We start from the raw sequence: 25,258 nt of genomic DNA, 5'->3' as shown, positions 1-25,258 counted from the left end.
GTAGGTGGGGCTGAGAGAGCTCTAACAGAGCTGTGACTTGCCCAAGGTCACCCAGCTGGCTTTGTGTGTAGGAGTGGGGAAACCAACCCAGTTCACCAGATTAGCCTCCACCGCTCGTGTGGAGGAGAGGGGAATCAAACCCGGTTCTCCAGATCAGAGTCCACCGCACCAAACCACTACCACTACACCACGCTGGACATGTCATTTGGAAAAGGCTTCCGGGTTCTCCATCAACTTGCTACTCTCGCTGATTCTTTGAGACCCGGGCACATCCTTTTAGTCATCCTCAATAGTCCTGTGGTTTAGAAATCTACAAAGAAAGTCCTGCTTAGGCAGGCAGGCAGCCGGGCTTAGGAAGAGTGGACAGGAAGTCTGTACCCATTTCCTGTTTCTTTGTTTTCCAACAGCTCGGTCAAACCCTTGCCAGAGAGCGGGCTTGCAGGATGCAGGCGAGAAAAGCGCCCGAGGGTCCAGATGGGGAAGACGTTTCGGTAGGAGGTGTAGCTGATAGCACAGGTCTTGTTGAATACTCCGGAAACATTCTCCTGGGGGCGGGGGTGAGACACACAAAATAACAGATAATCAGAAGCTACCCTCTCAGTTAACCGGTGTATGTCAGGCACAAAAGGGCAGGGAACGGTCACCCGTGCAGTGGCCCTGGTTGGGTTGGTACTGCGGCCAACACAAGTCTGGTAGGCCAGACTCTATAATACAAGGGGATCCTGGAAACCTGCAGGGAATTTCACCAGAAAGTGATGACATAGCATGTTTAATGCACAATACCACTTTGTGTCACGTACATAAACTGGTGCAAACTACTGACCAACTTAAATCAACAGACCTTGGGGTATCAGAAAGTATGAACATAAAGCTGGATCGCAGCAACCTCCAAAGTGTCCATGGGTGGAGACTACTTTGGAGTGGATTCTACAAATGTCAGAGGCATTTCTGCTTCCTCTGTTCATGGTCCATGTTTAAGGGCTAAGCCAGGAAGTTCCAAGAGCTCAGAGAGATTTTAAGCCTTTCCAATGTGCATAACTCTGAATCATTTCATGTTATCTCGCTAGCAGTCCTAGAAAGCTAAAAGTACCTAGCCAAGAAAAGTCTTTGAGACTGGCACTGGTGCCTACAAAAATGTATGATAACTCTAATAAGCAGTCACTGCCTATGTTGGAACCAGGAGCAAAACCAACCAAGTCTGACATGGGAAAGAATTTGCAAGTAGTAGAAGAAGAACTGACGCTAGAAGCTAAAATGACTAAACTGAGGCTATCGTATTTTGGTCACATCATGAGACGACAAGAGTCACAGGAAAAGACAATCATGCTAGGAAAAGTTGAGGGCAGCAGGAAAAGAGGAAGACCCAACAAGAGACGGATTGACTCAATAGAGGAAGCCACAGCCCTCAATTTGCAAGATCTGAACAAGGCTGTCAAAGACAGGACATTTTGGAGGACTTTCATTCATAGTCGCCATGAGTCGGAGGCCACTTGACGACTCTTAACACACACACACACACAGAAGAAGAGTTGGTTTTTATATGCCGACTTTCTCTACCACTTAAGGAAGAATCAAACCAGCTTACAATCACCTTCCCTTCCCCGCAACAGAGAGCTGTGACTAGCCTAAGGTCACCCAGCTGGCTTCATGTGTAGGAGTGGGGAAACCAGATTAGTGTCCACCGCTCATGTGGAGGAGTGGGGAAGCAAACCCGGTTCTCCAGATTAGAGTCTGTGGGCTGGGAGGGGAATTCTAAAGACTGAAGCAGATGACAACCGTGGGGCAGTCACCAGATGTGTGAGCAAGATTGACGATGCTGCCATTTTCAAAAGAGGCACTTTACCTGCGGCCAATCCCCACTGGGCAGCTGCTTGTCAATCAAAACTTTGATCCCCCTTTCCAGGATTCTGACATCTGGATACCTGAAAAGACAGACATGTAGTTTTGCACCACTAGATTGCTGAAATATGTTTACCCAGAGGAAAATCGATGGCAGGTCATTTCCAAATTTCGGAAAGTACATCTCTCTACCAAATGCTACAGTTTCCCAGTCAGAAAAACACTCAGTATATCTGAGAACTGTCAGTTGGCTCCTCTCTCCAGAGTAGACAAAATGGCTGAGAGAACTCCTGGATGGCTCTCACAAATGGGGAGCAACCAGGACGAAGATTCAGTGTTTCTGATAAAATGCAGCAAAGATGAAGAAAAAGATTTGGTTTATGTACCCCGTTTTTCTCTACCATAAGCAGTCTCAAAGCAACTTACAACCGCCTTCCCTTCCCCCTCCCCCACAGCAGGCACCTTGTGAGGTAGGTGGGGCTGAGAGAGTTCAGAGAGAACTGTGACTATCCCAAGGTCTCCCAAGAGGCTTCATGTGGAGGAGTGGGGAATCGAACCCGGTTCTCCAGATTAGAGTCTGCCGCTCTTAACCGCAACACCACACTGGCTCATAGGTGCCAGTGTACATGGCTAATGAGGACAGGCATAGCACCAGTACACACTGTTTAGCCCACATGGCGACAATCCAGTGGAGGACAACCTGCTGGAGGATGGCTCTCCAGGTTCCTTCCACAGTCCCATCCCTTTAACTGGAGGTTCAAACCTGATGTGAGTGGGAATGAGGGTCCAGGGGGAAAAGCAATTTCCTTTTCCTAGGAAGACTTCTCACCCTGACCTGGATGGCCCGGGCTAGCCCGATCTCATCAGCTCTCGGAAGCTAAGCAGGGTAGGCCCTGGTTAGTACTTGGATGGGAGGCCACCAAGGAATTCCAGATCACTATGCAGAGGTCGCTCTTACCTAACAGCCATGAGCCCCAGAAGAGCCCAGCAGGTGTTGTGGATCTGAGAGGTGGCACTCTGTACGTATCGACGCTGTTCGCAAGACTCAAAGTCCTCTCCCCAGCCACCATCCTCCATTTGTTTGGAGACCAGGAATTCACAAGCTCGCGACACTTCCTTGCAGGCCACTCTGAAAGAGAAATAGCAGGAGAAGGGAACTTTTAAGGGATGGCCATGAGGCGCTGCGGGAGTATGTTGGGGCTGGCAGGTGGACAAAGGAGGGGACTTTATCACGCTGGGGAGGAAATGCTGTGGGAGAGAAGAGGGAGAAGCACAGCTGAATTATCTCTCTGAAATGTGCCAAAGTTAGCTCACGGTTGGGACCGGTTGCTTCTCTACAAGATGCAGCCTGGAAGCAGAAGACTGGGCTGTGCTCTTCCGTAGGGCAGGCATGCAGAAAGTCCCAGGTTCAATTCCCAGCATCTCCAGTTAAAGGGTCTGGGCAAGTAGGTGATGTGAAACACCTCTGCCTGAGACCCTGGAGAGTCGCTGCCGGTCTGAGTAGACAATACTGACTTTGATGGACCAAGGGTCTAAATCAGTAGAAGGCAGCTTCAGGTGTTCATGTGTTCACACCTGCTTCCATGCCTCAGAACACCCCTCCCCAACAAGCATATGTGTGAATGCTTGTACAGACACACACATGTACTACCTGGGGTGAGCCTTCCCCACATGCTGATCATTCCTAGCTCTTCCTCCAACCCCACAGCAACTCCACTCTGTCGCTTGTATTGGGTCACAAATAGGGTTGCCAGCTCCAGGTTGGGAAATACCTGGAGATTTTGGAAATGGAGCCTGAGGAAAGCGGGGTTTGGGGAAGGGAGGGACTTAAGTGGGGTATAATGCCATAGAGTCCACCTTCCAAGGCTGCCATTTCCTCCAGGTGAACTGATCTCTGTCGCCTGGAGATCAGTTGTAATAGTGGGAGATCTCCAGCTACCACCTGGAAGTTGGCGACTCGAGTCACAAAGGTGATCCAGGAAGTGGGCTACCACCTCTGCTCTCAGGACTAGACTAGCGTCATGCTAGATTCCAGGGCAATCAGCTCCCAGACCCAGAACAGAGACTCCTCAATTGTTCAGAAACAGGATGATAAGAATGCACACTCTTCATTGCAAACAATCCCCCCTTAACTGGGAAAGGCTTCCCAACTCACCCGTCCTGATAGGTGTTCTGCATACAAGCAAAAGCTTCCAAAGCAAACCAGGTGCCGTAGGTGATGCAAACCCCCCAACACCTATTAAGGGAGAGAAAGGGAAGCCCGTGAAATGCACACATGGGTGGAAGAGGAAAGACGACACCAGCAGGCCCTTCGAAAGTTGTAGGCAACTTTCCCAGGCAGCCCTTTTCCTTGGAAAAGCTCAGTCCCCAAAACAACACAGGAGATACCAGAATAAGGTTTCCACTTTCTCTGCCATTCTCTTTCAAAAACTCAGAGGGTTTTCTACACAGCCCCAGTGTGCTCCATCCCACCTCAAACAAGCAGTTTCCCTCTAGACAAATGTGTGCCTCTAGAACAGAGAACTGGCAGAGGATTATTTAGAAGAAGAGTTGGTTTTTATACACAGATTTTTTCTACTTTTTAAGGAGAATTAAACCCAAAGCTTACAATCTCCTTCCCCTCCCACAACAGGCACTTTGTGAAGTAGGTGGGGCTGAGAGAGTTCTGAGAGAGCTGTGACTAGCCCAAGGTCACCCAGCTGTCTTCATGTGGAGGAGTGGGGGAAACCAACCCAGTTCTCCACAGTAGAGTCCGCCGCTCATGGCTAGTTTACCCATTCTCCCATCTCAAGAACCACCCCCACCCCCACCTCAAATGGCACACGACTGTCTGAAGACGCTCACCCTTCCCAGGAGCCGTCGGCCCTCTGCGTCCTCTGGCAGTACTGCAAACCCTTCTGGAGTGTGTCCCTGAGCAAAGAAAGAAGCCGTTGGAAACCCTTTTAGAAACATAGAATTGGAAGGGACCACCAGTCATCTAGTCCAACCCACTGCACAATGCAGGAAATTCACAACTACCTCCCCCACACACATCCAGTGACCCCTACTCCACACCCAGAAGAAGGCCAAGATGCCCTCCCTCTCATGAGCTGCCTAAGTTCATAGAATCAGCACTGCTGACAGATGGCCGTCTAGCCTCTGCTTAAAAACCTCCAGGGAAGGAGAGCGTACCACCTCCCGAGGATGTCTGTTCCACTGAGCAACCGCTCCAACTCTTAAAAAATTCTTCCTAATTTTGAATTTCGAACCTACCATATTGGGAAAGGACTTGTCCGTGTTCTTCCGATTCCATCAATTCACTAGCTCATGTGCTCTTGGAATGTTGTTTCTATGAGGATCTTCGATTGCAATCTCTCTCTCCTCTTTTAATAGATAAATCTAATGCCTCTGTGTCTGATACAATGCCTTTTTTACTAAGTGATAGGGATCCTAAGGCTACGCTGGCAGTGGCAAAATTTATCTCAGTCCTTATATCCCCCAAAGATTTAAAACCACGCTGCTCCAGATCAATGGATCGAAGAGCTTTCTAAGGGATAAAGGAAAGGAAACCCTTTTGACCAGCACGCATTGGCTGCTCCTCCTCCCACACCCCTGGCCTAAGGTAAAGCGTGCCGTTGAGTCACAGTCAACTCATAGGAATCCCACAAAGTTCCACCTCATGGGGTTTTCAAGGCAAGAGAAGAGGAGGTTTGCCATTGCCTTCCTCTGCAGTCTTTCTTGGTGGTCTCCCTTCTAAATACTCACCACTGCTTAGCTTCCATGATCTGACAAGAACAGGCTAGTGTGGAGCCAGTGTGGTGTAGTGGTTAAGAGCGGTGGTTTGGAGTGGTGGACTCTGATCTGGAGAGCCGGGTTTGATTCCTCCACACTAGCGGCGGAGGCTAATCTGGTGAACTGGATTTGTTTCCCCACTCCTACACACGAAGAAGCCAGCTGGGTGACCTTGGGCAAGTCATACTCTCTCAGCCTCACTCACCTCACAGGGTGTCTGTTGTGGGGAAAAGAAGGTGATTGCAAGCCAGTTTGAGTCTCCCTTAAGTGGCAGAGAAAGTCAGCATTCAAAAACTCTTCTTCTTCTAGTCGGGGTTATCAAGACTGCTACCCCTGGTCTACTAGCATACAATTAAAAACCCTGCTTTTCTTCACTGTTCCTGAGATAGTGAAACGTTTGCGTCCCAACCTAGACCCCATGCTGAAGGGATGAAGACACAACCAGAATTCCCCAGTTTACATTTTAGATTTTAGAAGAAGAAGAAGAGTTGGTTTTTATATGCCAACTTTCTCTGCCACTTAAGGGAGAATCCAACTGGCTTACAATCACCTTCCCCTCCCCACAACAGATACCCTGTGAGGTAGGTGAGGCTGAGAGAGCTGTGACTAGCTCAAGGCTTCGAGTGTAGGAGGGGGGGAAACCGGAGCCTTGTTTACTCACTGTGACGGTTCCTTCTGTTCTGGGATGAAGGGCATCTTGTCATTCACGGGTATTACCATCACGTGCCCAGGGAGGCAGGACTAAAAATTTTTCCAACTTCCTGTCCCCTGGGCGGGAAACTCAGTTTTCATACTCACCGAGCTAAAGGAGACAGGTAAATGCAAAAGACAACCATGCACCAAAAAACAAGGTGCTTATAGAAGAAACATGAACTCTCATTATATGAACAAACAAAAAACAACAGGAAAAAACAACATATTCCTTTAGAATCAGGTAAGATGGTGGACATAAGGAGGATCCTGTATTACGCTTCTCAAATTTAGATTCCACTTCATGGTATCCCTCAAACTGACATGCTAAGTCTTGGATGATTACTTCTTGGGCAGGCAAGATGCCCTTCATCCCAGAACAGAAGGAGCCGTCACGGTGAGTAAACAAGGCTCCGCTCTCGTTCTGGGAGAAGGGCATCTTGTCATTCGCGGAATATCCACGAGCTTTTCATCTGGATGGGGTCTAAGATCTATCCAAGACATGCTGCAGTACCCTTCTACCGAAGGCTGCGTCAGCAGAGGCCATGGAATCGATCTTATAATGTTTTATGAAGGTATTGGCTGTAGACCAGGTAGCTGCTCTACAAATTTCATCCAGTGAGGCTTGCCTATTAAAGGCTGCTGATGTTGCCGCACTGCGCACCGAATGTGCAGTAATGCCCAAAGGAGGTGGAATTTTGTTAGCCCTGTATGCTTCAGTAATGCCTTACTGCATAGCTGATGGCAGAGCTAGACATTTTTTGTCCCTTGGATGGACTAGTTAGGGAGATGAATAGTGCGTCTGAGCGCCTATTAGATTCCGTGCGACTGAGATACACCTTTAGAAGTCTCCTAAGATCTAAATGGTGCCACTCCTTCTCCTTTGGGTGCACTGGGTTGGGACAAAAGGAGGGTAGGTGGATCTCCTGAGAACGATGAAAAACAAGAGTTCACCTTTGGGATGAAGGAGGGATCCGGTCTGAGGACTACTTTGTCCCTGTGAAAGGTACAGAAGCCTTCGCGCACTGACAGTGCCCTCAACTTGGATACTCAACGGGCCAAGGTTACCGCCGTGAAGAAGATGGTTTTCATCCTCAAGGTCTGTAAAGGAATATCCCTGATGGGCTCGAAGGGAGGTCGTGTCAAGGCGGTGAGGACTATGTTAAGTCGCCATGTGGGAAAGCGGTGGACTACTGGTGGTTTAGTCTGCGTCACCCCTTTCAGAAATGTCATGATGTGGGGGTGTCTAGAGAGAGGTAGGCCTTCGTTAGAAGATAGAACGGTAGACATGGCTGCTACCTGCCTGCGCAAAGTGGAGGCTTTGAGACCCTGATCAATTCCATCCTGGAGGAACTCCAGGACCTTGGGAATGCCTGGGGAGAGAGGATCAATATGCTTGCGCTTACACCATAGGACAAAGGCTCTCCAGGAGGTGTTATAAATCCTCCTGGTAGAAGGCTTTCTGGCTTCCAACATTGTGTCTACCACCACTGAGCTGTACCCCTTTCTTAAGAGAGATGACCGCTCAATTTCCAGGCGGTTAAGCGAAGCCATTGAGGGTCCGGGTGGAACAAGGCCCCCTGACGAAGTAGGTCTGGAATGGCTGGGAGTTCCCAAGGTGGTTGAACTGACAGTCTCTTTAGGCTGGGAAACCAAGGTCTCCTTGGCCACATCGGAGCAATGAGAATGACATTTGCTCCTTCCTTTCTGATCTTTCTTATCACCCTTGGCAAAATTGGGATGGGAGGAAAGGAAAAGAGCATCTCCTTCAGCCACAGTGACAAGAGGGCATCCATGTCCTCCGCCTCCGGGTGAAAGTATCTCGTTAGAAATCGTGGAAGTAGGTGATTGTCCGCTGAGGCAAACAGATCCACCTTGGGTTGGACAAATCTTTCCACTATCTGGTTGAAAACCGACCTATTTAGAGACCATTCCCCTTTGTCTATGATCTGCCGACTCAACCAGTCGGCCTGTAAGTTGAGAATGCCCCTGACATGCTCTGCTGCCAGAGATAGTAAGTTCACCTCCGCCCATGACATTATGATCTCCGCCTCCTGGTGGAGTCTGGAGGACCTCGACCCCCCCTGCTTGTTGATATAAGCCTTGGCGGAGACGTTGTCCGTGCGAACCAGGATGTGCCTGTGTCGTAGTATGGACTGGAAATTTTGTAGAGCCAGCCGAATGGCCCTTAACTCCAGGACGTTTATATGTAACCTTCTTTCTCTTACTGACCATTGGCCCTGAGCTATGTGAGTCTGACATGTGGCCCCCCAACCTTCTAAACTCGAGTCCATGTAGACCTGGATTTGAATCTCTATGACAAGGTGTAATCCTTTGTTGAGGTTGCTGGATTTGCACCACCAAAGGAGTGATTGATGAAAATCCAGTGAAAGTGGGATGGATTTGTCCCTGCTTTGTGTGATGAGGTTTTGATGAGGCTGAAGGAGTCTCTGGAGAGACTTCGAGTGCCATCTGGCCCATGGTACTGAGCTGAGGCAAGCCACCATCTTTCCCAGCAGTTTGGCTAAGTACATGATCCTGCCGTGGCTGGATCTGATTGCCAAAATCCAAAGCATGGCACAATGCACAATCTTGTCCTGAGGTAGAAAGACAAGATTCTTGTGTGTCCAGAATCACCCCCAGATGTTCCAACCTCTGGGTTGGAACCAGGTGACTCTTCTGAAGGTTCACTAAGAAACCGTGTTTGGTAAGAGTTTGAACTACCCTGTCCGTGTGTGCTAGGGCCTCCTCCCTGGACTTGGAGCATATCAAAATGTCGTCCAGGTAGGGGAATATGGTAATCCCCTCCTGCAGAAGCAACGGCACCAGCGTCACCAGGATTTTGGTGAAGACGCGAGGGGCCGAAGCCAGGGAGAAGGGGAGAGCCCTGAATTGATAGTGTTTTCCTGTGTAACAAAACCTGAGATATCTGCGGTGTGCCTGATGGATCGGGACGTGCAGGTATGCCTCTTTCAAGTCCAAGGATGTAAGGAACTGGTCTACCTGTAGGGCTTCTATGATCGACCGGAGGGTTTCCATCCGGAACTTTCTGTATTTGACCATCTTGTTGAGGTGCTTCAGATCTAAGATAGCCCTCCAGTCCTCATTTTTCTTGGGGACTGTAAAGAAAATCGAATAAACCCGGCTGCCCATCTCGGGCGGAGGTACAGGCTCTATGGCTTGAATCTGGAGTAGGTGGAAAATGGCGTCCAGGTTTCTCTGGTGTTTTTCCCTGCGCAATGATCTTGGGGAATTTACAAATTTGTCTCTGGGGAGGCAGGTGAATTCTATGTGGTAGCCTGAAGATATCACTTGAGATATCCAGGCGTCTGTGTAGGCCCTTGCCCATTGAGTATGGAACTGTAGGAGCCTGCTCCCCACTACCTGTGACTTGGCGTCACTGCTTTGGGGTTTTGGAGAATTTGTCTCCCCTGTTACCTGAGAACTGCTGCTGCTGTTGTTGTCCCTGGGGGGGATAAAAAAAACGGTTGCCTCCCCTTCGAAAGGAACCCCTTGGATTGTTCCAGGTGCCCCTTCGCTGATCTGGTCTGAAAGGTGCCAAGGTATGAGCAGAGCTAAAATTGGGAAAGGACAAAAAGGACCTCCCTTCCTTTTTATAAGACTTTGGAAGGACTTTCTTCTTATCCTTGTTCTCTACAAGGATCTTTTCCAAAGAGGTTTCCTCCTATGAAAGGATAAGACATGGTAAGAGCCTTTGTTTTAAACTCATTCTGCCAGGGGCGGATCCAGAGTGCCCTTCTGATGGCTACAATGGAGGATGTGGGGTGAGCAGCAAAAGACATGGCATCAAGGGAGGCGTCTGCCATGAACGCAGTTGCCTTAAGTAGCCTGTTGAGTCCCTCTGCAACCTTACGGTTCTCTCCAGCATAAATTTGGATAATTTTCCTGAGCCACACAATGGAGGCTCTAGCCATGATGGACGTTGCTGCAGAGGCCTGGATGGCCAAAGTGGAGGCCTCATGAACTTTCTTAGATAGAATCTCCGCTTTTCTATCAAGCAGGTCTCTAATAGTCCCCATTCCATCCTCAGAGGGAAGATCTGGGGAATGTACTGCTGCCACTGGTGCATCAATCAGAGGAAGCTGAAAGAGAGACACGGCTTGGGGGGCCATAGTATAAAGCCTTTTAGTACTGGAGGGAAACTGCCTATTGGCCAGGGGCTTGTCAAACTCTGCTTGCACCTGGTTCTCAAAAAATTCTGGAAAGGGGATTTCCCAGACCTTAGGTTTTGTACTGGGGAAAAAATTCTTTTGTCCCCTTCTTCCTAGATTTTGATGTGGGTTCAGTCACAGAATCCGAATCCTCATTAAGGTCAAGGGCCACCAAGGCCTTGCTTAACAGACCTTGGAAGTCCTCAGTGGAAAACAAGCGGGGATGCTGTTCTTCGAGAAGGATAGGACTCTCTTCGTCAGAATTAAATTCGCCTTCCTCTCTGCTCTCTGAGTCAGAGACTACAGATCCCTCCTCCATAATCTGAAGGCTTTGAGAGGACGGAGGGGCTTTTAAGGCTGCCTCTGTGCGCCAATGGGTGGTAGTTTGGTCCTCCTGTCCCTGTTGGGGATGAGGAGGGGGGACAGTGGATGTACCCTGGCTTGTCCCTTGTACTAGAGGCACAATGGAGTCCCTAAATGCCGTTAACATTTGGGCTTGTTTATCTAAGACACAGTTAAAAAGATCAAACATTTCCCGCCGAGATAGAGGAAACTCCTCCTCGGTGCGCATAACATTACCCCCATGTAGAGTCTCGGGAACAATAGAGGAGCTTTCTTCCTGAGGAGTTAAAATGGCCGCGGCTACTGCGGTCGCCGTTTCGCACCGCTCGGTCCTTTTCGCGCCATTTTGAGGCGGCTCATGAGAGCACGCCTTCTTTGGCGCGGTCGGTCCTTCTGCGCACGTTGCTGCGGCGCCGCAACTGCGGACGTTAGCATTCCCCTTAGATCGTCGCCCTGTCGAGGCGACGAGGGCGGAATCATGATCCTCAGAGAGGAGGTCGGAATCCAAGTCCCTCCTGCCGTCCGCCATCTTGCCCAGCGGGGCGAAGTGGGACGGAGAGGAAAGTGAAAGGGCTAGTGAGGGAAAAGGGAGTTCGCAGCCGAAGCCGGCAAATGGCAAATAAAAAAATAGGAGAGGGAGACACACTAGGGATAAGACACAAACGCAAAGGTTCACAAAAAACACGAATAATTAGATCAACCCGACTGAGTTCAATAACGAAGCTGCCACCCTAACCAAGGCAGGACAGAAACTGGGTTTCCTGCCCAAGGGACAGGAAGTTGGAAAAAAAATTTTAGTCCTGCCTCCCTGGGCATGTGATGGTAATACCCGCGAATGACAAGATGCCCTTCTCCCAGAAAGAGAACAACCCGGTTCACCAGATTAGCCTCTGCTGCTCATGTGAGGAGTGGGGGAATCAAACCTGGTTCTCCAGATCAGAGTCCACTGCTCCAAACCACCGCTCTTAACCACTGCACCACGATGAATGAAATGTTTAGTTTCACATGCCACTTTCACACTCTAAAAATGAAGACCGCTCCCCGCCCACCAACGGCTTCCCCATGCTCTTATTTGGTCTTTCAGTAGTCTCTTTTTTACCTGATCTCATGTGTTCTGTGCTCAGGAAACCTCTTGTGGAAATGCTTCAGGGCCTGCATCACTGCCGAGGTGCATTCAACATATGTGTAGTCTATCATGATGTCACCTGCGAAAGACAAAAAAAACAAAAGAGAAGAGACGATCCATAAGCAGTAGTGCTGGAAAAGAAAGGCAAGCTGGAGAATGGCTGCTCTACATCAGGAGCCCACAACCTTTTTCAGGATGCACGCACCTTTGCAATTCCGATAAAGTGTGGTGGACACAGCCACAAAATGGCTGCTGCGTGAGGCAAGAGCCAGCCACAAAATGGCTGCTGCGTGAGGCAAGAGCCAGACACAAAATGGCTGCCGCGGCTTACCTTCAGTCACTCAGGGAAGATCCCTGTGCTGCCGTGGCAGCTACTGCCAAGCAACATTTTTAAAAAATCTGTACGGCCAATCCCATCTCCAATGGCCAAGCAGAACCTTGCAGAGCAAAAGCCCCACCTGGCCCTGCCCGCTTTCTAAAAACACCTGGTAGGCATCAAAAAAAGTGTCGGTGGGAACATTGGCACCCACCGGCAACACATTGGGGGGCCTGCTCCACATCAATTGCAGCATTCTCAGGGACCACTACATTCTCTGGATGGGGGATCTGCGGGGCCAGAATATGTGGATGCATAAGCTGTGCTGTCAAGAGCTGTCTTGGCCCTCATTGAAGGTGGCAACCTTCCCTCTTTGGTGTCTTGCAGTACACAGCATTCCTTACCAGGATGAAGAAGAGTTGGTTTTTATATGCCGACTTTCTCTACCACTTAAGGAAGAATCAAAGCGGCTTACAATCTCCTTCCCTTCCCCTCCCCACAACAGACACCCTGTGAGGGAGGTGGGACTGAGAAAATTCCGAGAGAGCTGTGACTAGCCCAAGGTCACCAAGTTGGCTTTGTGTGGAGGAGTGGGGAAACCAACCTGGTTCACCAGATTAGCCTCCGCCGCTCATGTGGAGGAGTGGGGAATCAAACCCAGTTCTCCATATGTCTTCCACTCCAAACCATTGCTCTTAACCACTACACCTTGTGAGATAGATGGGGCTAAGAGAGTTCTGAGAGAACTGTGACTAGGCCAAGGGCACCCAGCTGGCTTCATGTGGAGGAGTGGGGAAACCAACCCGGTTCTCCAAATTAGCCTCCGCCGCCCATGTGGAGGAGTGGGGAATCAAACCTGGTTCTCCAGATTAGAGTCCGCCATTCTTAACCACCGCTCTTAACCACTACACCACGCTGGATGCACCTGTATGCATTACAAAGCCCTCAAGTGATGCTGCATCCAAGCATGAAGCATCCCCAGTTCTTGCAATGGGCTGTCACATTTTAAGTGAAACTGTAATCACTCTTTCCGTAACTCTGACAAGGCCAGCAAGAGCCAGAGGGACAGGAAGAGCTGATCTGCCGATGGTTCATCAGCTGGTCATGCACGCTTGACAGAGACATGTGATCAAGCCCCTGGTCTCTGAAGACTCATTCCGGCTGCCCTGCAATCCAAACCCCAGGACAAAGCTTCAAGAGCCAGCGCAGATTCCAGAAACCGAGCCCCTGCTCTCACCGAAGACCTCAGAAGGGTTCAGCAGCTCCAACAGCCAGCCCCCACGCTTCGTTTCGTACGTAGAAAAGCCACCATCCGCGTTTCGCATGTTCAGCAACTGAAAGGGTAAGGAGAGACATAAAAATCTTACGCGGCAGAGGCTATTTCTACCCGCACACAACTCCCACCGACGTCGTTTGGATCGCACCCAGAAGTCTCGCTCCCCTGTTTATGACCACTAAGCAGCCCAAGAGGGACCAAGGAGAATTTGTCGCTGGAGAGCGGAATGTACTCTGCAGGTGAACAAGACACTCTCTCCGCTTCCTCAGGCTTACCACGTTGACAGCGTCAAAGAGGCGATCCGGTGGGATGTGCTCCTTGATGAATGGGCATTTTTCCTGCAGGAGCATTGCACTCTTCAGCCCTTCCGCTGTACAGTCCGCCACGATCCAGCCGCAGTCGCGAGTGCTGAAGGGAAATCCGCCCTGGAGGACAATCAAGATACCAGAGATTTGAGCGATGAAAGCAAAACAAGGCTGGGAATAAAAATTTCCTCCCAGCAAGATTCCAGTTTTTCTCCCTCTCTCATAATACTAGAACGCGGGGTCATCTGTTGAATCTGGAGGGTGAGAGATTCAAAACAGATAAAACGAAGTATTTCTTCACACAACGCATAGTTAAATTGTGGAACTCCCTGCCCCAGGATGTGGTGATGGCTGCCAACTTGGAAAGCTTTAAGAGGGGAGTGGACATTTTAATGGAGGAGAGGGGTATTCATGGCTACTAGTAGAAATGGCTACTAGTCATGATGCAGATGTATTCTCTCCAGGATTAGAGGAGCATGCCTATTCTATTAGGTGCTGTGGAACACAGGCAGGACAATGCTGCTGCAGCCGTCTTGTTTGTGGGCTTCCTAGAGGCACCTAGTTGGCCACTGAGTGAACAGACTGCTGGACTTGATGGACCTTGGTCCGATCCAGCATGGGCTTTCTTATGTTTAGCATTTAGACACAGAAAAGTGGACTGGGGAGGGGGGAAGAACCATTCCCTTTTGATGACCCATCCGTTCAGCCCTTCGAAAGCTTCCATTCATCTAGGGAATGCCTCTTTGCAGAGTATACCTTGTTCATTTGGCGGTAGTACTTCTCATAATCAGGTGGATTTTCTGGAATCTGGAAGAAATACAAAAACCACATTTGGCAAGGGCAGAAAGAAGCAATCCCACACCTCAAGAATAGGGTAGTAGAAACTACTCTTGGGAATGTTATTGTCCCCAAGTTCTTAGATCAGGGGTGTCAAACTGGGAGACCAGGGGCCCGATCCGGCTCCTTGAGAACTCTTATCCAGCCCGCGATCCAGCCGAGGCAGCCACCCCCTGCCTGCTCCAGATATAGACCCACCCCCTACTCCTGAGGTTTCAATGATCAAAGACTGTTAATTAAAAAAAAATACTGTAAGAGCATTATTGTTTTAAGCGTGTTTGTATTTTAAAGTTAAAAATAAAGTAAAAAAATAATATCAACAATTGGCTTTGCCTGTGTCTTCTATAAAGTTTTTACCTCCGGTACCTGGCATTAAATTTTATGGCACACACGGCCCAGACCCCACCAAGCGACATTTATGTCGTATCGGGCTCTTGTAACAAATGAGTTCAACACCCATCTTAGATACTCATGGAGAGAAAGAGCGTGAACAGCCCGCAATACCAGCTGCTCACGCGGGCAGGACTGTTTTTGCTATTTCAAGTTTTAGCCTGAAGATCAATACATTCTGGCGTGAACATGGAGTCTTTGTTCAGACTTGGATTGGATGTTGCAGGCAAGGGAGAAGAGACTGGGGGTACCGCTGCAGACTGGGGGCAGCAAACTCCTCCAATCAATTTACTCAAATGGGATGCACAGTGTCGCACCTGAGGAATTAATTTCTCGGCCTATGGACTCCCCTATGTGACTGACGCCAGGGATACCTCCCCGGGGATATGGAAGGGGAGGTCACGGATGGGTCTGCGTGCTCAGTTCACAGCAGCTACTACAGAGGGACATTCCAAAATGTAATGAGAGCCAGTGTGGTGTAGTGGTTAGGAGTGGTCCTCCTCCACAGGACTCTAATCTGGGGAACTGGGTTTGATTCCCCACTCCTCCACAGGAGCAGCGGACTCTCTTGTGGTGAGCCGGGTTGGTTTCCCCACTCCTACACATGAAGCCAGCTGGGTGACCTTGGGCTAGTCACAGCTCTCTACGAGCTCTCTCAACCTCACCTACCTCACAAGGTGTCTGTTGTGGGGAGGGGAAGGGAAGGTGATTGTAAGCCAGTTTGATTCTCCTTAAAAGGTAGAGAAAGTCGGCATATAAAAACCAACTCTTCTTCTTCTTCTAAATTTACCCACTTTTTTTTGGTAAATAGAAGGGTAAAGTGACATCAGAACCAGATTACAATAAATTAGTTCATGAGTATGTATATAATTGGTACCTTGGTCCTTACCTGAGAGATTCTGAGGAATGTGTGAGCATCTTGCAAACAGGTGGTGAATTCAGGCTTCTTTTGGGCACCAGCCTCGACCACAAAAAAAGATAAATTATTTTTAAACTCTTGACTTAATGAGAGATTTTTTGATAAGTCAACATATCATCACTTAGGATCCAGAACAATCTGTGGAAAACATACTAAGCTTAGTTGAAATTAGATTTCATTGTCCATGGGGGCTGTTCAACCCTTGGTCACCTCTTCTTTGACCTACTAACCTGCAGCATCCTCTTGCGCCTCCTGATCTTCAAACTTGCAAACCTAGAAGAGCTCCCTTAAAATTACCATAAAGCCCTTCAAGTGACTCTCCCATCAATGTAAAAAGAAACCACGCTTTTGCAAGCGTGCGACAAACTTATGGTATGGCACAGGGTGAAGAACTTGTGAAGAGTACCTCCAAGAAAGCCTGGACTGCAAATGCCGTATCCCAAAGCTGCGATCCATTGGTGCCCTAAAAGAGAAGGAAGGCACAGTTCAAACATACCGCTTTTTGGCTGCTGAATTCTGGCCTGCCTTTCTACCTGCAACTGATGTCAACAAGCCTCCCCACCCTCTGAGAGTCATTTAAGGGTCATCTTCTAAAAAATGCATTGTGGGAAGCAAATAGGTAGCCCTCTCCAGTGTTGGTTACAGTTGGGGGTAGGAGACGGCTGCTACACTTGCCCCTGGACCACGCACCTCTCTGCACCAAGGCAGCCACCGTCACGAGGACGATAGATGGCCCTAGCACCCACACCCACCCCCCGGCTTAGTCACCATCAGCCCAGCAGAATTACAAAGCCACATTAAACGTGATAAGCCACGTGACACGGACTGGAAGGGACACAGATTTCCAGGGCCCACTTGTCCTCCCCGACTGCTCCCCTGAGGGGGTGTGTGTGTGTGTGTGTGTGTGTGTGTAGAGAGAGAGAGCCTTTAGCTTTTCCCTGCTCCAGCCCAGAGGCATCCCGCTTTCTCATTTGCTGCCCGGTGAGGGGGAAAACAGCAGTCTGGAACAGAGAAATGAAGGATAGCGGAAAGGATGCAGCCCCTTTCCCCCCTGGGCCACTTCTCTTACTTGGATCGCCCCTACAGGAGGAGGAAGAATCATAGAGCTGGAAGGGACCACCAGGGTCATCTAGTCCAACCCCCTGCACAATGCAGGACATTCACAACTACCTCCCCCCCACACAACCCGAGTGACCCCTACACCATGCCCAGAATATAGCCAAGGTGCCCTCCCTCTCATGATCTGCCTAAGGTCATAGAATCAGCATTGCTGACAGATGGCCGTCTAGCCTCTGCTAAAAAACCTCCAGGAAAGGAGAGCTTGCCACCTCCCGAGGAAGCCTGTTCCACTGAGGCAGGGGTCTGCAAACTGAGGCAGGGGTCTGCAAACTGAGGCAGGGGACTGCAAACTGCGGCTCCCGAGCTGCATGCGGCTCTTTGGCCCGTTGAGTGCGGCTCTCCGAACTTGGTTCGGAGCCCCTGCTCTCGCGCCCGCTCGCGCTAGCAGCCGGGCTGCTGAGCCGGCACACCTGAGCGAGCGAGCGCGAGAGAGCAGGCGAGCGGGCGCGCTGTCTCTCCCCCCCCACCGTGGAGAATGGCCAGGTCCCCCTTTCCCTTGCCCTCAATGGTTGGGAGGCTAAAGCCTCCCCTCCCCTCTAGCCGCGCGATTGCTGGGCAGGCAGCTCGGCGGTTCCTGCCCCCCCCGCCTATCAGCTGTTGGGCGGGGCGGGCTTCCTTTGGTAGACCTGGCCTCCGGCTGAGTCCCATTGGGAGGCCAAGTCTACCCACTGGCTTTCTTGGCGGTAGACCTGGACTCCGAGGAGGGGGGAAAAGTCCCCCTTCAGAGGCCAGGTCTACCAATTGGCTTCTATGGGCCTCCAGAGGCCAGGTCTATTGCCAAGAAAGCCAATGGGTAGACCTGGCCTCCCAATGGGACTCAGCCGGAGGCCAGGTCTACCAATAGGCTTTTATGGCGGTAGACCAGGCCTCCAGACGAGGACTCCGGATGGGGAGGGGGAAATGGCAGGGACTTACAATTTAATTTTTATCAATAAATAAGATCACTATTAAATATGACATCAAGTTTTATTCAGTGTACCTATAGTTTAATTAAGACTTAAAACTTTAATTAAAGTTTATTAAGTTAATAAACAGTGTACCTACCTATATAGTTTAAGTTTAAGAAATTTGGCTCTCAAAAGAAATCTCAATCATTGTACTGTTGATATTTGGCTCTTTTGACTAATGAGTTTGCCGACCCCTGCACTGAGGAACCGCTCTAACTGTCAGAAAATTCTTCCTAATGTCTAGACGGAAACTCTTTCGATTTAATTTCAACCCGTTGGTTCTGGTCTAACCTTCTGGGGCAACAGAAGACGAATAAGAGGAAAAAGAAGAGGAAAAAGAAGAAGAGGTTAAAAAAAGAAGAGGAAGCTCTTTTCCTTTGGCCACCAGTGCTTTACCTGCATCTTCAAGCCATCCACTCCCAGCCTGTAGGGAGATAAAAAAGCGTGCAATGTTGCATCCGGGACAAACGCAGCCTGCCATTCAACTGCAACGAGCTTCGCAGAGATGTTACAGGAAGGAGGACCTGTGCTGCAACCGCGGGAGCCCTGGGTTCAAATGTGGGACGCTCGGGTTGAAATCCCAGCTCAGCTATAAAGCTCACTTCCCTCTCTCCCTGAGCTTGCGTCACTTGGTGGTTGTGATGCTAGACAGCCTCCCTCCTCCGCTTGGAGGAAAGGCAGGGTTTAAAGAGTCGCGAGACGCCACCTTGCAAGCTCTCCAGCTTCCTGGGATAGTCGGGGAGTGAGCTGCCTCCTACGGCGCTTCCAGACAACTGTGCAGCGGCCACAGCCGCCCAGCCCAGCAACTGCCAGTGTGATGTAGTGGTTAAGAGCAGTGGTTTGGAGCAGTGGACTCTGATCTGGAGAACCGGGTTTGATTCCCCGCTCCTCCACATGAGCGGCGGAGGCTAATCTGGGGAACTGGATTCGTTTCCCCACTCCTACACATGAAGCCAGCTGGGTGACTTTGGGCTAGTCACAGCTCTCTCAGCCCCACCTACCTCACAGGGTGTCTGTTGTGGGGAGGGGAAGGGAAGGTGATTGTGAGCCAGTATGATTCATCCTTAAGTGGTAGAGAAAGTCAACATATAAAAACCAACTCCTCTTCTTCTTCTTGAAGTCCTGACCTGGATAGGCCAGCCCAGCCCAATCTCATCAGATTTCAGAAGCTAAGCAGAGTCAGTACTTGGAAGGGAGACCACCAAGGAAGACTCTTCAGAGGAAGGCAATGGCAAACCACCTCTGCTTCTCTCGTGCCTTGGAATCCCCTTGCTGGAATCACTATAAGTCAGCTGCGACTTGATGGCACTCTACAAACACACACATGGTTTTTGAAGCCCTGACCTGGTTAGCCCAGGATAGCCCAATCTCATCAGATTCTGGAAGCTAAGCAGGGTCGGCCCTGGTCAGTATTTGGATGGGAGACCACCAAGGAATACAAGGATCACTACGCAGGGGCAAGCAATGGCAAACCACTTCTGAACATCTCTTGCCTTGGAAACTACAGGGTCACCATAAGTCGGCTGCGACTTGACGGCAAAAGAAATATTATTACTTATGTACAATGGTAGATTGTTGGAATATATACGGTATTTTCATATCCCCTGCCCAGAGTCCTTTTCAGTTTCCAACATTTTTATACAGACTTACCAGAGGTAGTCAGGGATTCTGGAGACGTGCTCCCGAAACGCAGGAGACTGGTCCCCTTCCACATACCAGCGAACTAGCATGTTAATGGTTTTTGATATCTGGAAGGCCAGAGAAAGGATGAAAGTTAGTTCCTTTCCTCTCCGTTGGCTAAAGAACCTCTTGTTTATAGCTCTTACAAACTGAACTCCAGCATCAGGAGAACAAAGCCCAAACACACCTTCTTAGAACTGTGAGATTATAGATTCGTAGATGAGCTCCCAGAAACAGTTTCCACTGGCCAGTTGGTGCTTCCATGGAATTAAGTCTCTCATTGTCCTCTCTGACACGTAAACCCAATTCTGCATATATTTATTACAAGGTAAGGACCATTGAGAGACACCATGGTGCAGTGGTTAAGGTGTTGGACTAGGACCTGGGAAACCCAGGTTCAAATCCCCACTTGCCCCATGGAAACTTGCTGGGTGACATTGGGCCAGTCACACACTTTCAGCCTGGCAAGTATTTGGATGAGAGACCTCCAAGGAATACCAGAGGCGTGACGCGGAGCAGGCAATGGCAAACCACCTCTGAACATCTCTTGCCTTGAAAACCCTATGGGGTCACCATAAGTCAGCTGTGATTTGATGGCCAAAAAAAAAAAAGGAATGTTGAATTCAGTGGGACTAATGTCTGGCATGAAGAGGGAGATGTCTCTGAGTGAGCCCACGTACTGCCTGCCTTCATCTCTGTCACAAAAATCCTAAACGTGTGAGGGAACAGCATCTCCACCAAGAGCAGCAGGAAGGAGAGCCAGGACAGAGCCTCGGGCACCTAGAGAGCAAGCCCAGCCCCGGATCACTTTAGTCCTAAGCCTAAACCGCGGACGAGACCTACCGGGCCGATGCTGATGCACTTGGTGAACCGGTCATCGGCTCTGATGTGGTCGTAGAGTTCTTCTACCGCTCGGTTTCTCAGAGTCTTGCTGTGGTAACTCTCATAGGTATTGCATATTGCTGGAATGGAGAAACAGAGAGAGAGAGGAAGGACTTGTTACTAGTGGAAGAGTCCAAAACCACCAAGGCCAGAATGGAAATGCAGCCACTTCGCTTGTTCTAAGGTTAAGTCTCCCCTCTCCCGTTCAGCCCCAGTGCTCTCCTGTCTGTGGAGGAAATAAGCCAAAACATACAATGTCTGCAAACAGAGGAGGGGAAATCATAGAATCTTAGAATTGGAAGGAGGAGAAGGAAGAGAAGGAGGAAGACAAGGAGGAGGAGAAATAAGAGGAGGAGGAGGAGTTGGTTTTTTTATACCCCGTTTTCTCTACCATAAAGAGTCTCAAAGTGGCTTACAATCGCCTTGCCTTCTCCCTCCCCACAACAGACACCCTGTGAGATAGGTGAGGCTGAAAGAGTTCTGAGAGAACTGTGACTAGCCCAAGGTCACCCAGCTGGCTTCATGTGGGGAAACCAACTCGGTTCTCCAGATCAGAGTCCACCACTCCAAACCACGGCTCTTAACCACTATACCACGCTGGCACTAGAGGCCATGCCCCACTCACCATAGACAATGCTAAGCAGCCAGCTGTGCGGGGTATAAACGTCACATGCGGCAATGTTATTTCTCTGTGCCGGCCAGTCAATACTGGAATAATCTTGTATGTACAGTTCCTACAAAGAAAAGTCACAGGACATTACGTCAGTAAGAGCAGAAATTTTACTAGCAACTGGATTTGGAAACATGTTCCCAACCGAGGCCTCCGTACATCACCAGGATAATGGTATTCTGTACTACAAGGAGAACAGGATTCTTCAAACTCAGTTGCCATTTGGGATTTGAGACCTCTCCTGAGGATTCCCTCCAACAACCTTCATTGAAATGTACAATCTCCCAGGGGAAACCCAGAAGGGAACAATATGGTCCTCTTCTCCATCAGACTCTTCCCCCATCCCTCCCCCCACCCCGCCCCACCGATCATGAGAAAATTATTTTTTTAGGGATGCCAAGGGCATGCACTTCAAAGACCTTGGTATTTAGGGAGCAAAAAAGAAGTACCCCATTAGACTCCCTATTGCTCACCCACAAAACCAACCGGGGGGGGGGGAGGACGGAAGTTAAACCCCTGCTCATAGATCCAGTTGGGATTCTACTTCAAAAGTAATTGGTGCAAAGGGTGGGGTAAACATTCACACTGAGCTAACAGGATTTTGTGATCACCCCTAAACAAAACATTATTCTAAATAAGTGGCATCATCCAGATGAAGTCTTAAATTACCTTTTGGATACAATCTCTCTCTGTACAGTGAGTTATCTGAACACGAAGATAATCTGTAAGTGGCTCTTCCATTGGGATTGCAATAAAACATGCTACAATTCAGTCAAACGAGTAGGACTGCCTTCTCCCATACTGTCTTGCCCTCAAGCCAAGCTCTTCCTCACAGGCCTGCTATCTGAGTCCCCGCCTGCAAAAGTGAGGTGGATGGCAACTAGAGATGGGGCTTTTTCAGTGGTGGCACCTTGCCTGCGGAAAGTCCTTCCCTTGAGGCCTACCCTACTGTCTTTTAAGGGCTCAGCCAAAAAACCCTTTTTTACCCATATTTTTAGCTAAGGGGTTTTACCTTTTTAAACTGTGTTGACAGTCTCTTTCTAATAGACCTGCCAGCCTCCAGGCAGGGCCTGGATTTCTCCCAGAATCACGACTGATCTTCAGAGAGCAGAGATCACTTTCCTGGGGGCTGGACTCTCTGATATCGCATCCCCACTAAGCTCCCTCCCCAAACTCCACCCTCCCCAGATACCCTCCCTAAATCTCCAGGAATTTCCCAAGCTGGAGCTGGCAACCCTAACTTCTAGCCTGAGAACTGTTTTGTGAGATTTATTTTAAGTGGCTCACTATTTTTATACGGGCTTTATGCTGTGTCTGGGCTTTTGTTAATTTTCCATGATTTTCATGCTGGTTTATGTTTTTATCGCGTTTTACCTCAAGCAGGTTCTCTGAGAGGCAGCACAGAAATTCTCTAAATGACGTAAAATTGCTAAAAATGGTAAATAAGAAAGATTCTCTGCAGTAAACAGCTGCACAGGCACTCGTCTAAGCCGCTTGTCAGTGGAGCAGAGAACAGCACACATAGTAACCACTTGTTTTAAATTAACCATATTTTTTAAAAACTTTATTTTGCTTGATATTCAATAAGTATATGGATTTTTGGCTTTGTTCTTTGCAAGAAGCAGAATGGCAACACAGCTGTAGACCAAGGAGTATTATTTGAAGGGAAGCACAGCGACGGTTTAATGGCGTGGACGGCCATGGTTCCATGTCCTGAAGTTTCGTCTGGGTATGCATACAAATAATTTCCTTTTGTGTGAGATTCCTAACTGGCCAGCCTTGAAATTACAGAAGACCAACAGCCTCACTGAGGGAAAGGGGAGAGAGGGAGGATGAGGTGAGGCTTCAAGTACCTGCCGGAGGCTCAGGATAAGTTCGTCCTCTTCTGCGGTAAGGCGTGTGGCGTAGCAGTAGGCCATGGGCAGGTAGACCTGACGGCAGTGGCACCAGAGCGAGGCAGGGTGGCACGGCATCCAGGAAGGAAACAGCCTACCGCAAAACAAAAAAGGTTGCCTCAGATTAATGCCAGGACGTAGCTGTTCTCCCCGGCACAAAGTAGTCACTAACAGGCATCTTGAAGCACCTCAAACACAAAGCAAATGTTATTTTTGCATAAACTTTCAAGAGTTAGACCAGGGGTGTCAAACATATGGCCCGTGGGCCAGATCCGGCCCCTTGAGAGCTCTTTATTATTATTTTTTTTTTAAATTGAGAGCTCTTATCTGGCCCGTGAGCCACCTGAGGCCTGGCCCGGCCCAACCAAGTGACATCTATACCATATCTGGCCCTCGTAACAAATGAGTTCGACATCCCAGAGTTAGACCACAGCAACAGTTTCCGCAATCCTTATTATGAAATTGACTGAGGTAAATACGTCCAGATTCCCCCAAGCCAGTATGAGGGGAAACTGTCCATACTAACCAAACGCTATTTGCTGAATGGGCACGGCCTGTGGCAGGCAATAAGCCATGCATTGAAGCGTTCCTATTTCTTTCAAGATTGCTCCTCCTAAGTCACTACACTTCAGCAAAGTGCCTCAGCGCTTTTAAATCCAGAACTCAAAGTCTGAAATTAGCAAATGCTAAACTTCCTCCTATTTTAGCCAAAACCTTAGCACAACCTTTGTATGTGTGCGTGGCTAGGCTTTTCCTGCATTGCATGTCCTTGAGGCAGAAGTTGCTGTTAGTGCCTGTTCTGATACATGGATTTTAGTGAGCTTCGATGGGACATGCCAGAACTCAAAAGTGAGGATGAACATCCTTCCCCCACACCACCCCATATCAGCCCACCTGCCCCATGGCATCTCTTGCCATTGGGTTCTGAAAGAAGATACCTCCGTACAAGTCATGGAGGAGGAGGAAGAAGGAGGAGAATCAGAAGAAGAACAAGGAGAATCAGAATCAGGAGAATCAGAAGGAGGAGGAGGAGAAGAGTTGGTTTTTATATGCCAACTTTCTCTACCACTTAAGGAAGAATCAAACCGGCTTACAATCACCTTCCCTTCCCCTCCCCACAACAGACACCTTGTGAGGTAGGTGGGGCTGAGAGAGCTCTAAGAGAGCTGTGACTAGCCCACGGTCACCCAGCTGGCTTCATGGGGAGGAGTGGGGAAACCAACAAAGTTCTCCAGATTAGAGTCCCGATGCTAATGTGGAGGAGTGGGGAATCAAACCCGGTTCTCCAGGTCAGAGTCTTCCACTCTAAACCACCACTCTTATCCACTGTACCACGCTGGCTCACAACTGATACAATTAAAATGATACCTACCACATCTCAGGGAGAAGCGTATGCATTCCTTCCCAGCTATAGACATTCAAGACAGCCAGCCAAAATTTACCCCAGGAAGGGATTCCCACAGCACCACCTGAAGAGCCCAACACACAAGAGGCCATGGAAATATAAACTCCGTGTAAGGGGAATGGAGATCAAAGGAGTAAAACAGAGTCTGCAAACATGGCACACACATTTATAACTTTTACGTCTTATGCCTAGAACAACTTCCCAATACTCAGGTAATGCCCAAAACATGCTATTACAACTGATCTTCAGGCAAGTTCCTCTGGAGAAAATGGCCACTTTGGCAATCGAACTCTATGGCATTGAAGTCCCTCCCCTCTCCAAAAACCTGACCTCCTCAAGCTCCATCCCCAAAATCTCCAGGTATTTCCCAAGGGACCTGGCAACCCTACTAGGCAGACACCCTGTGAGGTAGGTGGGGCTGAGGGAATTCAAAGAGAACTGTGACTAGCCCAGGATCACCCAGCTGGCTTCATATGGAGGAGTAGGGAAAAGACGTTCTTGGCCGAAATTCATAAATTGTCAGCAGCCTTGGTGACCCTTGTAAGGGCAGAAAGCCAAGATACAAATTTTGTGACTGAATGACTCACGGACAAATGTCTTTTTCTGGAAGAAGAAGAGTTGGTTTTTATATGCTGATTTTCTCTACCTTTTCAGGAGAATCAAACCGGTTTACAATC

At 49.2% G+C, this 25,258-nt stretch overlaps 1 protein-coding gene across 1 annotated transcript in view; it reads right to left on the bottom strand.

Moving 5' to 3' along the window:
• Positions 1–350: 350 nt before the first annotated feature.
• LSS (lanosterol synthase) overlaps positions 351–25,258 on the bottom strand; it is a 34,608-nt gene continuing 9,700 nt past the window's right edge. Inside the window, exons 6-22 of the mRNA XM_056856053.1 lie at positions 24,549–24,645; positions 23,135–23,270; positions 21,237–21,345; positions 20,573–20,691; positions 19,700–19,797; positions 18,446–18,473; positions 16,390–16,446; positions 15,954–16,025; positions 14,594–14,644; positions 13,808–13,957; positions 13,494–13,590; positions 11,914–12,019; positions 4,684–4,749; positions 3,995–4,075; positions 2,798–2,968; positions 1,844–1,922; positions 351–545 (exon numbers count right to left, since the gene is read on the bottom strand). Of these exons, the coding sequence (XP_056712031.1) occupies positions 351–545; positions 1,844–1,922; positions 2,798–2,968; positions 3,995–4,075; positions 4,684–4,749; positions 11,914–12,019; positions 13,494–13,590; positions 13,808–13,957; positions 14,594–14,644; positions 15,954–16,025; positions 16,390–16,446; positions 18,446–18,473; positions 19,700–19,797; positions 20,573–20,691; positions 21,237–21,345; positions 23,135–23,270; positions 24,549–24,645 (1,712 nt within the window). The remainder of the gene's footprint in view (positions 546–1,843; positions 1,923–2,797; positions 2,969–3,994; positions 4,076–4,683; positions 4,750–11,913; positions 12,020–13,493; positions 13,591–13,807; positions 13,958–14,593; positions 14,645–15,953; positions 16,026–16,389; positions 16,447–18,445; positions 18,474–19,699; positions 19,798–20,572; positions 20,692–21,236; positions 21,346–23,134; positions 23,271–24,548; positions 24,646–25,258) is intronic.

Source organism: Euleptes europaea, chromosome 10 (genome assembly GCF_029931775.1).
Source record: "Euleptes europaea isolate rEulEur1 chromosome 10, rEulEur1.hap1, whole genome shotgun sequence".
In the NCBI taxonomy this organism is placed as follows: Eukaryota; Metazoa; Chordata; class Lepidosauria; order Squamata; family Sphaerodactylidae; genus Euleptes; species Euleptes europaea.
The sequence above is the reverse complement of the archived record's forward strand: the minus strand, read 5'-3'. Positions and strand labels throughout refer to the sequence as shown.